At 54.2% G+C, this 15,584-nt stretch overlaps 1 protein-coding gene across 2 annotated transcripts in view; it reads right to left on the bottom strand.

Annotated features, from left to right (window-relative positions):
* The window catches only part of BMP7 (bone morphogenetic protein 7), a 90,145-nt gene extending 80,001 nt beyond the window's left edge, over positions 1-10,144 (bottom strand). For both annotated transcript variants that reach the window (XM_045885987.3, XM_064573390.1), the window contains exon 1: positions 9,203-10,144. In XM_045885987.3, the coding sequence (XP_045741943.1) occupies positions 9,203-9,620 (418 nt within the window). In that variant the 5' untranslated portion in view covers positions 9,621-10,144. The remainder of the gene's footprint in view (positions 1-9,202) is intronic.
* Positions 10,145-15,584: the final 5,440 nt, after the last annotated feature.

The following is a 15,584-nucleotide window of genomic DNA, read 5'->3' on the forward strand; positions in this document are numbered from 1 at the left end:
CGGCCAGGACAAGCACCTCTCCAGCCAGGACCAGAGGCAGCCTCATTAATTCTCTGGGTAGTGAACCAGACTAAGGCTGAAGCGTGCTTTTGCTGAAAGACAAGTCCCAAAGAAGCGAGTCATTTTACAAGTGGGAATAGAGAGAAGTGGTTATTCTCGTTGAACCATGTGAATACCTCAGTGATGCAAAACTTCTAGAAACCCTGGTCTCCAAAATGGGGTGCAAGCACTTGGGGGAGGCTAGAGGGATCCACTGGGATATGGGGGAAATGTTACAATCATAATTAAGTAGATTTCAAGGACTGATGGACATCGGGAGAAGTTGGAAAATAGTGGCCGAGCTCTGACAAAATCTCTGCGTAATTGGTGGATGAGGTTGAAAAGAGAGGATCTTGTTGCAGCCAACAAGCTCTTCGTCCCATTTCCATGTTCCTCCCGGGAGACGGCCTTCCTACCATAGTATGACAGGCACTGGTGCAATTCCCCAGCTCCTTCTGGTGCTCCCCTCTGCAAGCTCAGGTTTAGTTTCCTGCCCACCTTCGGTCTGGTGTGACCACCTGACTAGCTCTGACCAATGAAATGTGAGCAGAAGAGGGGCATTCACCTCCAGGTGGAAATTTTAAAATCCCAGGCACAACTCACAGAGCCTTTCCCTCTGACACGGTAACTGGTGACCTTCGAGAGGGGTGTCAGCCCCATCAGCCAGGGGACCTGAGCACCCTCCCACCTGATCAAAGTGCAGAGCCCCCTACCAACCCACCATGGAGCCATGACTTAATACAAGAGAACAAACCTCTGTGGGGGGTTTACCCCACCCCCCCAAGGCTGTGGGGTCTCTGTTAGCACGTGATAACTTCCTTTATGCCAAATAGACAAATGAAGGATGAAAATAATCAAAATGTAGGACCAGACCTTTAGCTCACTGATCCCCAACCGTTGAACCACGATTTTGAAAGACATCAAATTCTATCACATAACATTAACTAATTTGTGAGAGCAAAATGAAACGTGTCTTGTTCATGAAAAGCGTCATTTTATATTAATTAATAATCAACTAGTTAAAATGTGTATTAATGAACATCAGAATTTTATATTGTTTTTATCTTTAGTGCCTCCTCCTTAAATGCGTATTTTAGTCTACGTTTTTATAAGGTTAAAAAAAACTGTACTAAAACAGTAGGATTTATTTCTATTTAGGGTGTGGACCCAGAAATTTACTGGCGGGGATGCGAAATCAAAAAGCATCTAGAAGATGCTGCGTTAGAACACCTTCCACTCATTCATGCTCACGAGTAGCCAATACCCGAGCCCTGTGCCGTGAGAATTTGGCGAGGCAGCGCAAGAACAGGATAGTAAGAATGTCTGAGAAAACAGTCAAGAAAGGAGCCCTTTATCAAAGGCCAAACACAAGTCATTGAAACCACAGGATCACTCGCTTGCCCCCGTTGGCAACGTTCAATTGCCGGGCAGGTGAGCACTGGGTCCGTGACAGAACCAGTCTGAGGCGACCGTCATGCTACGGGTTTAGATTTTTTTCTTTCCCAAACTGCATAAAAGCAAGAGAGAGGCTGGCGTTACAAGACAGTACAGGCCTAACCCTGATGCTTAAAAACATGCAAGTCCTCGATTTTGGAAACAGTGCAAGTTTTTATTCACAGCCAAATTTAATTAAGCCAGACAACAAAAGATTGGAACTTGAAAGCTACTCTGGGGAGATAAAGATGTGAAAGAATAACACGTGACCTCAAAGACGCAGGGAAACCTAATACCCACCAAGTCAGATTTTTTCAAACAGTACAGAAAGAGCTGAAGGGAATTTACGGGAAGCCTTGAGTGATTAAGCCCACCCCTCGTCTCGGGGCCCTGGAGACATTCTCTTTCGTCCCTGGGTCTCCAGAGGCTTCTCAACGCACTGCATCCACACAGGGCTTCGTTGTGGCCTCGGCCCAGCTGGGGCGAGTGGGGGGCAGCCTTGCACCTGCTCCAATAAAGAGTGGGGAGGCTGTGCTGTTCTGTTAATGAATGCTTTGGGCTTGACACTCCCTTGAAGGAAAAGACAATTTGTACTTTGACCATCTTCCAGAAGGGGTGGGAAGAAATACTTCAGTCATGCGCTTTTTTTAAAATTAAAACTTTTTATTTTGGAATGATTTTTGACTTAGAGAAAAGTTGCAAGGATGGTACAGAGCGTTCCCAGACACCCCTCACTCAAGTTTCAGTTTGCCTAGTCATAAAATTTTTAAATAGTCATAGATGCTAAAAGCAAGAGAAAGAGTCAGCATTATACTCTATTTATCCTCAAGTAAGTTTGGTGTTCTCATTCAAATTTCAGTGATCTCTGAAAGAAGGAAACGTGTGTGCAAACACACACACACACACACACACATTTTGGGGGCCATTTTCTCCACCTCTTTAAAATAACATAGGAGGCTTAATCTCAGTATTTTAAGATAAGGATTTAAAAACTGGTATTTGGGGGCACCCGGGTGACTCAGTCGGTTAAGGGTCCAACTCTTGGTTTCGGATCAGACCATGATCTCAGGGTCCTGAGATGAGCCCCCCACGCACCTGCACTCAGCGGGGAGTCTGCTTGAGATTCTCTCTCCCTCTCCCTCTGGCCCTCCCGCTCGTGCGCTCTGTCTCTCTCACTCTCTCAAATAAATAAAATAAATCTTTAAAAACTGATATTTGGACTGATACGGCAGAGTGCGTAGTGACACGGTCGCCACAGGAACAACAAGAGCCACGGTTTATTGTGCACCTACTGTATGCCAGCCTCCACGCACGCGTGATATGCTTTTGCCTTCGTGAGGATCTGGGAAGGAGGGGAGTATTATCCACCTTTATAAAATGAGGAGACCAACTCAGAGATGTTAAGAAACTTGTTCAAGGTCACACAGCTAATATGCATCCACAGTGGAAACAGACGCACGGGTTTAAGCTGTGTCGAAAGAGAATCACTGTGGATGCCGGTCCATTCGCCGTTGCCAAGTCACACCCTCGGCTGTCACCGAGAACTTCCGTTACACGGCAGTGAAACCCCCCAACCCCCACGCCATATATCACCCAGAATTAGCTGCAAAGTGTCAGGAAACTTGGCCAGGCAGCCCCAAGCATCAGCGAGGGCTGGAAGCCTTCACTGTGAAGCCCTTTATAGAAAGCCGCAGTTGGCAGCCCCCTCTCCTGCATGGGAACAAATTAACATTGGCATTCCAAACACAGGAAAGGAAGGAAATTGGAAACACAGTTCATACTTGGCCAGCCCTTTGAAATACTGTACCATGCTACCGACATCAATTAATGGAAAGCAGGGTTGTGCTGAGAGGCTCTGGTTTGGAAATGCATTAACACACGTTAAACATGTTTGTACAGGAACCGGATTATAAGCACCCTGGCTGCAAAACAATAAAGCAATTACCCCAAAACTGGGGCTCTCAGAGTTGTCATTAATTCAATCCACTCCACGCGGATCAGCAAAGGCTTTGCGCGGCTCCCACCAATGCCTTCCACCACAAACGCTGAAAGGACACATCGCACACGCCTTTCGGAGTTGCACGTAAGTGTCAAACTCCATGCGCTCCTCGTATCCCCCGAATCATCAACACTCCACTTCGGAGAGGGGAAGAGGCCACAGCAACAGCGCCCGTGTTGGTCCACGCCGGGTTCGCGCAACCTCTCGTCGGGGAAGGTTAACTACAAAATACCTGTTCCATATTAAGAAATACCAAGTCACATTTGTGTCAAATATTATTTGTCAAATACCAGTTGCTGCAAAACGCAGAATTCAATTGCAGCCGAACACACAGCTAATACCAAACGGTTCACATAATAGCCGTGCTCATACATGGGATCGTTTGCAGCGAAGGAACGCCCCCCCCCCCCCTTCCTCTATAAACTGTTTCAGGAATTGGAAAGAAAAGCATCTGAAGCTCTGGAATAAATAAAGTACTGTGCCTTGAGCTGCCCCGTACAAAAGACCCAGCACGCTGGGAGCGAGGACTCAAAACGACCAAAAAGGCAAGTGCCCGCTTACGGATTTTGTAAGCACGCGTAAGAGGTAAGGTTGTGGATGATGTGGGTGAACCTCAACGTTTCTGGCGCGCAGTGAAAGAATCGCTGCGTTTCTTCAAAGACCAGCCTCGGCCGGCGCCTCGCCCACGGACGTGCCCACCTGCGCGCGGCATCGGGGGGCCCCGGGGACCCGCCTTCCCGGGGACCCGCCGCCCCTGCTCCCGCGCCCCGGTGACATCCCGCCACGCCACGCTGCTCTGGGATCCATCAAGTCCGAGCAATCTGGGTGTGTAAAGCGAAATGTGTTATCATTTTCACCGCAAATTAACAGTTTCTATGTAAATATTGGTATTTCCTCACCCCATGAAGGCGAGAGGAGGCAAAATGGCAGTGGCGCATTTGATTTAAACTAATTAAAAGCAGAGGGTCATGCAATTCAATATATTGATTTTACCAGTGGGACTTAAGGCTTTTGTAATAAGTGTAGACAGCTGCCGCGCTCTCCCACCACCACGTTTTAAAGGCTAATCCTCGCATTCCTTCTGACAATAACATGACAGGTCCCACACATCCCTGCCTATACCCTAACCCCGGAGACACTGCCAGAGTGCATTAAGGCGAAGCGGTGCAGCAGCCTGCCAAAAACAGTGTGTCGACAGCCCCCAGCTAGGTCTGAAGAGTGATTGCGAAAAAATTAACATGGCCAGCCATTCGGGCTCTCCATTCTCAATATTCATCTGGCACAATGGATGGGCAGGCTGCGGAGGGTGGGGCCTGGGGGAGCGTTAGGACACTCTGATTCTTGCAAGGGGCCAAATATGACCTTACCCAATAGGGAAAAAAGATATTAAAGCGACAGGGGTGATCAATCAACTTAGATGGGACTCTCCCCGGAATGAAGTCATCACTTGCCTCTGAGTTCAGCAGACATGTGATATTGGCTCGCATCGCAGGCATTCCGGCGGTCAGGGGATCGGACACCAGCTGTGTTTATCTTGCAGAGGTTACAGCCCTACTACGCGACCAAAGGCCCCCCGAACCGCCGCTCGCAAGCCCTCTCTTCTCTCTGAGCCTTCAGAGAAGCATCCCTTCACTGCCTACAAATCGATTTTTATCTGGGCCACCTCCCTTACACCTTGGATGGACCACTCCACAACCAAATGAGAGCCCTTGGAATAAAAACCAAAAATAGCCCCGTAGGCTGGCATCCAGGGCTTGGCCTTAACCTGCCTTGATCCCAGAAGAGAAATACAAAGAAGATCAAAAAAGTTCAAATCTGGGTCACATATATCCTTGGGAAAAGGGGAATGGGGGGGGGAGAAGCTCTTTGATTTAAGAACCAGGAAAATGAGGTTTAAAAGAAGTGATTTGGAAAGGGTTGCTAAAAACACAGCTGTTGGTGCACTCCTATAGCGAAGTCACTCTGCAGCAAGCAAGCAAGCAAGAAGGGGAGAAGCCTGTGTGACATCTATATTAACCTCTGGCTGCTTACAAGTGAGGGCCGTTGCTCCAAGTGCTGGAATGTGGAAGAGCCCCTTCCAAATTTTAACACAAGCCAGGTTACAGCTGCAAATGCCTGCAATCCATGCTCCTTTCCCGAAGCACTCCCTGAAGGAAATTTTTTTAAACTGTAACAGAATCTTTTTCTAATACTCTACAGTGGTAGGGCCTGTTCTTAAGGGGCAAGAGGAGAGATCTTAATGCCAAACACTTGTCAACAAAAAGGACAGCCAGATGGTATAAAGCAAAAACTACACAGCCTTCTCCTGACTCTTCAGCTATATTAACAAAAGCCACTTTTACACACTGAGTCCAGTAATGACCGGTTTCCAAGTTTTTATTTTTATTTTTTTAATTTAGCTTCGAGGAGTAAAACAAATTTGCTTCTTTCCTAACCTGGGCCAGAGAGGAACATGCATCACACGCCCCCTAATGCCAGGCGACTTCTTTTTGGAGATCCCAAAGGAACTGCTGGATTTCTCTAGAGGGGCCGGGGGGCCGGGCGGGGGGTGGGGGGATGGTAGGGGGCTCTGGCGGATTCGGTCTGCAGAACTCACATCGCCTGGGTTCCATTTCAGAGAGGGCAGCCTGTTTTGAAATCCAGAATTAAGTCTACACAGAAGAGTCGGGGGCTTGTTCATCCAAACCAGCTTACAAATCTCGCCATTGAACCCAAGGGGCCCCGGCGGATGAGATGTGGGTCCCCCGCTGTAGCTCAGCTAGCATCACACGGGGCTTCGTGGGACAGGCTGGTCTTTGTCATAAGGTGGGGTCTGAAGTCCTCATTCTCCGCATCTGGTTTTCTCCCACATTCTCCTCTAGCTCCCGCTCTAGTTTAGATCCCACTCAGCCTGGCAGAAAGCTTGAATTCCAAGGAGAAGGACTTAGAGGAACAAAAACCAGTTTGGCTGCAGACGGAGGGAAGAATAAACGCACCAGGTCTGCAAAAGCCTTCAGAATCCGGTCAGAGGTCCCCCAAGCAGGGCAGGACAGCAGCGGTATGCAGTGGAGGGAGGAGGGGGGCATGGAGAAAGTCAGCAGCCCCCCGCGCGGGTTACCAAATAATGATCTGATATGGACGAATGACATTTTCTTATTATTGGATAAAGTGTGAGACTAAATGCACCTTTAGAAAACTTTGTATGTTACAGATCAATTATGATTTGCAGTCCAAGGAAAATCAGTGTGCTTCCTCAGCAAATTTAGCTTCCAGATTAATCTCCTACACATTCCCCTCCACCCCCACTGCCACCCCCAGGCCCCTCCTATGGAGAAATTCCGGAGCCCACGACAGAATGGAAGGGACAGGCGGTTTACTCCTGTGCTGTTGCTGAGCAGAAATGAAAGGCCACCCTTAAAGCATCTGGAGGAGGAGTCTTGCCAAACTGCAGGCCAGGTCTTCACCCAACTAATGACCTCGAGTTTTAGGGACAGCGAGGGAAAGAAAACAAGGTCAGCGCACTCTGTTAAAAGCCACTGCGCCATCTAATTTGGAGTGATGTTCCAGAAAGCAAGACCTGAGAAAGTCAGGACTGTCCCACAAAGCCCAAAGCCAGCCCGACTGATTAAGAGGCTCAGACAAGCCGGTCTTTGTCCTTTCAAGATGAAAGAAATGGGGCTAACGGGTTGAAAGGTGTGTGTACAGGCAGAGGAGAACCACCCAGCTGTGGCCTTCTCAAACAAGTCCTGGCTTGCTCCCACCACCCAGGGGGAGCGAACAGCCCTGCCCCAAGGTTCCCAGAGGCGCCCAGTCAGCAACCTCCTCCTGCTCTGGGGTGGGGGGAAGAAGCCCTGACCACGCTGCTGGTCCATAGAAGCAGGGTGCTTTTCTGCACTGGGTTAGCAGGACCCAGGGCTTACAAATGCCTTTTTAATGACCCCAGCCTGGCTCTGAAGGCCACCAGTACCTGCTGCATTCACGGGGAGTCATGGGTACCCAACAGAACAGAAGATACCATAAATCCCTCACCAGAGAAAGGGCCTGGCCCAGGCTAACCACCGGCTTCAGTATGGCGACAGAGCCCTGCTTTAATTTACATATATATATATATACATAAATTTGGAATTTTTCTTTAGTTTCTGGTTTAGGTCATAAATACACATTGTAAAAAAAATTTTAAAAATCACAGACAAAAGTGCAGACAATGAAAAATCAGAAATCAGACCCCAGGTCCCACTCCTAAGCCCCAGCCCCAGCCCTGCCCCGCCCGCCAGTAAAGTCTATGTCCAGTTCACGGTGTCTTCTTCCAGTGGGAACAGATGATACACAAGCACATACATAACCTCACGGATCTGCACCTTGCTTTTTTCCACCTCATACATCCTGCAGATTGTTCTAAACCGGGACATATGGAGCTGCCTCCTTCTAACTGGCTGCTTAGTATAATTTAAACTTTCTTGAAGTTGTTTTGGCATCTAAACCTCCCACCCCTTGCTCGCTGAAACTCGTTGCACTATTTGATTTGGGGGCTATTATTAAGGGCAGACAATGGCGACCCGGGAACTCGCGGGCCTTATCTGGGGCTGGAAGCTTTGGGGTTGATCCCCGCTTCCCCGCTCCTCCACCCACGCCCCACGCCCCCAGCGGGGGGGGCTTCGGTATCCCGGCGCTGTTGACAGGGCGCCCGTGGGCGTGAGTTTGCTGTCTTGACTCCGTTCGGATTTTCGCAGCAAGTTACACACGTAGAATGAAATCGGCTCAGGAACAGCGCTATCGGGGCGTGTTATCTCGGAAACCAAATATTTGATCATCAGTCCTACGGCGCGCTGCCGGGGGTTAGTTTGAGCAAGTCTGGTGAATGTGCGTGCACGGAGGGAGGAGGAGCCACCGCGCCCCCGCTGTAGCGTCAGCCTCCGGTCCCCGGGGCCCCTGCGGCTCGGGGAGTGAGCTAGGTCCCCCGTCCGCCCCCGGCAGCGTCTGCTCCGAGATCCCGCGCCACTCAATCGCCCAAAGCCGTGGTTTGCGCGCCACACGTGATAAACGCTGGAAATGGATTCCGCCCGCCTGGGACCTATCATTAAATATTTAAAATAGAAAGCTCGCAAAGGCACCGTTTCTTCCCCAGCTCCCGCCGGGAGAGCTGAGAGCCGGGGCGGGGCGGGGGGGGGGGCGGTGCCGGGTCGCAAGGAGAGGGGCCCGCAGACACTGGCGGCGCGCGGCACGCTAAGGCGGGCGCACCGCGAGGGGACAGGTAGGGCTGGCCAGGGCGGGGAAGGGGGCGCGACGCCTGCGATGCCAGGTCCAGACAGGGCTGAGGGGGCCCCGAAAGGGCGGGAAGGCGGCTTCGCCCAGCAGGGCCCTTTAAATCCAGGTAGCAGGGGCCGCGCGGGCCCGGCGCAGCTCACATGACCCAGCCCCGCGCTTTGAACTGAGCCGCGGCCGGCCCGGCGCCTCCAGCCCCAGAGGTGCGGCCGCCGACTTAACCCGGAGGGGGCTTCGGACCAGCCCTTTCCTCCGCCTAACTCCCACAGGCCACATGAGCCCGGTTCGCCCTACCTGGGGTGCGCACAGCTTGGGGTCCCCTGGGGCCGGGAGTAGGAGACCCTCGGCCAGGCACTGTGGTTTTGCAAACGGCCCGGAGTGTAAAGATGGGCGGACTGGATGTAAGAAGTGGCCCCCTCCCAGTCCCAAAGCGCCTCCTGACCTAGACGCTTCCCCCCACCCCAACCCCTCCCTCCTGCCCTCACTCACCGAGGTTGACGAAGCTCATGACCATGTCGGCGTCGGTGAGGAAGTGGCTATCTTGCAGGCTGGCCAGAGGGGGGCCCTGGGTACTGAAGACGGCCTTGTAGGGGTAGGAGAAGCCCTGGCCGTCGGGCCCGCCGCCCTCCTCCACCGCCATGGCATTGTACAGGTCCAGCATGAACATGGGCGCCGAGTTGTGCTTGCCCTGGAGGTGGGGGCGCGGGCGATGCGGCAAGCCCAAGATAGAGAGGATCTCGCGCTGCATCTCCCGCCGCTCCTGGCTGCGGAGGCGCCGGTGGATGAAGCTCGAGTGCACCTCGTTGTCCAGGCTGAAGTCGGCCAGGGCGGAGCGCAGCAGGAGCAGGGGCGCCCAGAGCGCCACGAAGCTGTGCGGCGCCGCGGCGCGCAGCGAGCGCACGTGCATCGCGCCGGCTCTACGCGCGACCCGGGCTCCGGGCACCCGGCACCGGGGGCCCCGCGCCGCCCCAGGTGGCGGAGGGGGGCAGGCGGCCGTCCACGCCGCTCGGTCACTTGCTGCAGACGGGCCCCGCTGCGCCCGCGCCAGACATGGCCCCTCCCCGGCCGGCTGCGCTCTGCCCGGACCCCCGCCCCCTGCTCGGCGCTAGCCCCGGGGGCCCCTCGCCCGGCACTCGCCCGGGCGCACCGCGCGGCTTGGAAACCGGCTGGAGCGAGCGAGCGAGCGAGCGAGCAAGGAGGCGGGCGCGGGTGGGAGGAGCAGCCAGCAAACCTAGGAGCCGGGAGAGCGAGCGCCGGGGAGGCAGCGAGGCGGCGGGCGAGCGAGCGCTCCTTTCTCCCGCTCCGCTCGGGCGGCGGCGACCCACTCTCTTCCGAGCTCCGGCGCGGAGAGCAGGGGCCGCGCGTCGCTCTCCCAGCCGTGCGCGCCCTTGATCGCACGAGAGGCCGCCTCGGGAGCCTCAGACTGGTACGCGCTGGGGCCTGGGAGGAGGAGGAGGAGGACGGGCTTCCAGGGGCCCCTCCCGCGCCCGCGGCCTCCCACCTGCCCTCGGCCCCGCCCTCCCCCCAGCTGCGCCCAATGGGTTCATTCATTCCTTCTAGTGCGCTCTACAAATATTTACCGAGTGCCCACGCGGTGCCCAGCGCCCGGCCGAGCGCCGCGGGGATGCGGAGGGAGGAATCCGAGCCGGCCCTGCCCTCTCGGGACTCGAAGTCGGGACAGGGAGGAGGCCTGAGCGGGACCCGTGCGATTCGTTTCGGGCTGAGGTGGAAGAAGCTGGGGGAGTGCGGAGGCAGCGCAGCAATCGGAGAAGGCTTCCCGGAGGAGGTGACCCCAAGTCCCTCTCGTCCCTCTGCTCCACCACCGCCCCATTTACTCCAGCCAGGCGGACCCCTCCGCGCCTCCCGGAACTTACGGCTGGCTTGCCTTTGCACTTGCCATTCCTTCTGCCTGGAATTCTCTCCCTTCCGTTTAATCCCTCCCACCCCCGTCTGTGCCTAGCTCCGATGGCCAACCCTCCACCTCCCGGTGCCGCTCGGGTGCCACTTCCTCCCGGACCAGCAGAGAGAACGTCGCCTCCCCTCCTCACCCCTGCGCGCATTTGTTTTATTTCCTTCAACTGCCCTCACTGTTTGAGGGGATTCAACCTTGCCTTCTTCCCCTGCTGGGGCTGCCCAGAAGAGGCAAATCCACAAGCTAGGAGTTCCCAGATGATGGGCTAGATGGGGGGGGCACCACAGGACGTTTCGGATAAAAGGTGAAGGGCTGAGTTTGGGAGACAAGGGTTGGCGGGGGCAGTCTGGCTCAGCCTCACATGGGGACAGGAGAAAGCTCCAGGATTGGAAAAGATAAACCCGGTATTCTAGAGTTTTCTGGAGCAGAGAGGGTTCTGCCATGCCGCCCTCTGGGGGCTTTTGGACAAGATGGCAGCCTGAGGGGCCACGTGGGTGGATACGTGAGGCCAGAGGCCAGGCAAGGAGGAGAGAGATGCAAGGTGCAGATCCTAGCCATTCCTATCACTCTCTCCGGCCCTGTTACTGAGGCCCCCGGCTTCCAGATGGAACAGGTCCTGAGCCCCCAGGCCCAGGGCTGGGCCTCTGCCCACCTGTCAGTCGAGGCACTTTGAAAGCCCCCTCCACCTGCCCTTGATCCATGAACTCCTTCCTTCAACAGAAGTTTGCGAAGTCCTTCCTGGGTGGCAGGCAGGGCGGGCTTCGTGGGCGTGCAACCTGCCTAGACGCCCAGGCCTGCACGCTCAGAAGGGCCTCACGCTTGGCTTTCTGTTCTGCTGCTTCGGCATTGCCATTCTTCGGAATCTGTGAACAGAGGGCCCCCGCTTTCCTTTTGCACCGGGCCCTGCAAATTGTGTGGCCCATCCCGGTGCCAAGCACCGTGCTGGGCGGGAGGGTACCGTGGTGAGGCCACCTCCATGACAAAGCTGGCGTTTGGCCCAGGAGACAAAGCAGCAAGCTTCAGTAGGATTTGGGGGCAGGAGGGGTGGCAGTGCTGTCCCCCGATGCTCTCAGGGAAGGAGGTGGTGCTCTCAGCAGCTGGAGCCGGGCAGCACAGGGAACACAGGAGGGTCAGGGAGGAAAGACGCGGATGGGCCTCATGGTGGGGGGAAAGCTAACACAGGGACCTGTGGGGGCAGCCAGAGCAGTGCTGGCCGCTGTGTCCACCGCTGAGGGTGTGACCTACATCATCTTGGCTGGTGATAAAGACAGGGCTAAGTCAACAGGGTGAGGTGGGGGGAGGGGGGAGGGGGGAGATGGGAAGGGGATCTCCTGGAGGAGACGCTCTGAGCTGAATCCTGGAAGGATGAGGAGGGGACAGCTTTCCCAGGGAAAGGCGTCCTAGGCAGAACGACCAGCAGGTGCACAGGCCCTGCAGAACGAGGGACAGATGCCAGGCTTTGTTGCCCCTGAGCTGCCCCGTGCCCCGGGGCTGGCCCTTCAGGGGCAAAATCATTGCAACTGCTGTGCCCACTTCCAACACCAGCTGAGATGAAGGAGGTTACTTTCTTCCCGAAAGCAACGGCCTTCTCTGCTTTTCAATCGACTCTCAAGTCTTTTGGGGGGATTCTGATAGGCATTGGGGGCTGGGGGCGGGGGCGGCAGGGAGTGGTACTACCAATTTACATGTGAAAACAACTGGTTGGTCTGCATCTACCCTGTCCCCCTCAACCGGGAAGGCCCTGAAGCAAGGATTATAGTGTCCCCCCACACACACACTCCCACCCCCATGCATCCCACCTGAGCCCATGGGAGCCTGGCACACGGCAGGTGCTCAGTAAGTACCCATTGAGTGAATAGCAGTAAGCACAGCCAACACCTAAAGAACACCGTTGGCTGAGGACATACTGTGCAGGCGCCAGGCTGAGGTGTCTCCCAGACCCCTCACCCCAAGACCCTTCCTCTGGGATGCCATCTTTTCTCATGCAAGATGAAGAGAAAACATGCTCTCCATATCCAAGACCTGGGCAAGATAAGGTTCTCTCTGAATTCCCACAACCTCATTTAGGCTTATCTTTCCTGTAATCCATGCTGGGGAGGGGGTGTCCCTATTTTCCCTGCTTCCTTCCCCACAGGAGTGCCCAGCACTGCCCCAGGCCCTCAGGGAAGGCTTGCTTGATTACAGAACAAATGAATGAATGAATGCAAACACACAGGCAAGAAACATCTGGCTGGGAATACGTCAGATGCTGCTTTGAGAGCTGAGGACGCCAGCAAACTCTTCGAGAGTGTTTAGAGAAAGTCGGGTGGGAGCTAGCAGCCTGGCCCTGGGAGCCTGTCTGTCTGGTTTCACACCCCAGGCCTGCCACTTGTACTCATGTCTCGGAGATTTAAACTCTCTGAGCCTCAGTTCCCCCATCTGTATAATAGGAGCCTATTAGCGCCCATCTCCTAGGGTCGCTTGTCTCCCAGGGTTGCCAGGAGGATTTGTAAGTGAAATCAATTCATGTCAAGTGCTTTGCAAGGTGCCTGGGGCACAGAGAAAGCATTTGATCAATGTGTGTTACCATCTGGATGAAAAGGAAAATACGTTAACAGGAAAGCCTTCTAAGTTAAAATAACAACACAATTCTTCATGATGGTCTGCTTTTGGGCCGAGCAGAGAAAGGCACATTTATCCTGACTATGAGAGATCCAGAGCAGGGGTGGGGGGTGAGAGCAGGAGAGCAGAGCGGGAGCCCAGTACTAGTGACGAAAGGGCAGTGCTTGCATTCTGATCCCCTCATTGTCCCCCAGCAGCCCTCCCGTGCCATCCAGGGCCCAGAAACCTCCTTGGGGCCTCTCTCAGTTCCCAGCAGCCAGCAGCCAGCAGCCAGCGCCCCAGCCCCCACCCCAGTTGTGGTTCCCCTAGCTGGGCACCCAGCGCTGGACTCCCCGGCCGCCGTAACCGGATCTGCCCTAGTCTGCTCCACACCTGGGGCCAGCTCCGCCTGGCTGAAAGACAGCCTGGAAACGTGAGGGGTATCATTGTGTCTGGCCAGCCCAGCCGAGTGTCCACACCCCGCGCTCGCCGGCCTCCCAGCACCGGGCAAGGAGTTTTCATTTCATACATCATCAGTCACATCTTGCCGAAGCGATTTTGACCAAGTCAGCATGTGTCTCGAAGGCAATAAAAAAGAACGGAATCCTGCTGACGCTCACATTCAGCAGGAGGTAGGGAGCTCATCTTCACTGTGGTACCATCTGCCCTGGAGGAAGTTCAGCAGGCCGAGGGGCTCCCCGGGGGCACCCTCCCCAGCCAAGGCAGTCTGGGAGCTGTTCCCCCTGTCCACCCACCTGGCCAAGGCCTGATGACCTGGGCCTCAGACACCAGCAGGGAATAGGAGGCCAAGGGCCTCCTCATGCACAGGCTTTAAACTCCTCGAGTGCAAATCCTGTGTGTGTCCACTTACCCTGGAGAGGAAATTATTTTAGCACATCTGTAATGAAATGTTGCTTTCCATGCCAATCTTTCATTGCACTGGAGATACAGACTCAAACTTGCTTACTCTGGGGCTTTCTTTGCACAATTTTTTAAACAGAGGGGTAAAATGCTGAACAGCTTCTATCGGTCTTAAGTACATTCGGCAGTAGCCACAGTTGCAAATGGAAAACACAGACACGCACACACACTCCAGAGAAAGCTGATCTCTGGATCTCCCAAACAGCTAGGAGGAAGCTTCAGTTTTGTTTATTACTTGCATGGCTGTTATTTCTTCCTCAGTTGGAGGAGCTGCTGTTGAGCATTTACTATTCCCAGTTCAGCTTCGGAAGGAGCCCTTTCCTGCTTCCCAGACGTGAATAAGAGCAGCTGACGGGTTTGAAGCCAGGCACCTGCTATGCCCTACACTGCCTAAGCCCGCGTCACCCTCCAACGTGCAGGGGGCTGTTCTACTTCTCAGGCCGCAAAGTAAACCGAGATTCTGACAGCGACTTGCCCAATGTGATGGAGCCATTATCCGGAGCTACACTTGTCCACGCAGCCCAGGCTCTTAAACTTTACCTGGTGGTTTAGTGATCTGGGAGCAGATCGTTTTTCCCCCTTTGGTCCAAAAGCAACACTTCCCCATCCTGGTTGTGCACACGAATTCCCAGGGAGCTGTCAAGTAAAGGAGACCCCGCACGAGACAGACACAACATCAGGAGGCAGAGGACACAGGGCCCAGATATAACAGGGAGGGCTGGGGAGAGGGTGACCCGAAAACCACATTTCCATGGGGGCTGGGGGATGCCATCCAGGACTTAGATTCTAGGGGTGCCTGAGTGGCTCAGTCAGTTAAGTGTCCGATCCTTATAGACTCTTGATTTCAGCTCAGGTCATGATCTCAGGGTCGTGAGACGGAGCCCCTCGTCAGGCTCTGTGCTGGGCATCAAGCCTGCTTGGGATTCTCTCTCCCTCTCCCTCTGCTCCACCCCCACCCCCCCATCTAAAGAAAACAAACAAATAAACAAACACATTCTAAAAAAAGGAATTTTAGTCTAAGGTTACCACCTAGTTCTAATTTTTAAGAGAAGCCGAAAATCTGTTTGTGTCTGACAACTCTCCATGTGCATTGGCAACTAACTGAATTTGTTTAACGGTTAGACCAAAGAAAACCCATCTACCAGTCAGATTCTGGACTCCAGTGTGCCTCTGGCCTTATAAAGGGCTCTGCTGGGTTTGGAGGGTGTATCGGCCTCCCCACCCCCCAAACCGAAGGACCCTCAAGGTCTGTGCATTTCAAAGCAGCTCCATTTTATACACTATTTGTGGAACATTCAGTGAGCGAGAGAGGTGGGAAAGACCTACCACCCTCCCCACCAGACCCTAACCTTCTCCAGAGTCCCTGTCCCACTGACAGTCTCTGTCCCACCGACTCCTGCTGTTTGGCCCTGGTAACTGATCTTTCCATAAACTCACCCTCCCCCCCAGCTCAGAAAA

Source organism: Mirounga angustirostris, unplaced genomic scaffold (assembly GCF_029215605.1).
Source record: "Mirounga angustirostris isolate CCGP_5_RB_7025 unplaced genomic scaffold, mMirAng1.0.hap1 SCAF_10, whole genome shotgun sequence".
NCBI lineage: Eukaryota > Metazoa > Chordata > Mammalia > Carnivora > Phocidae > Mirounga > Mirounga angustirostris.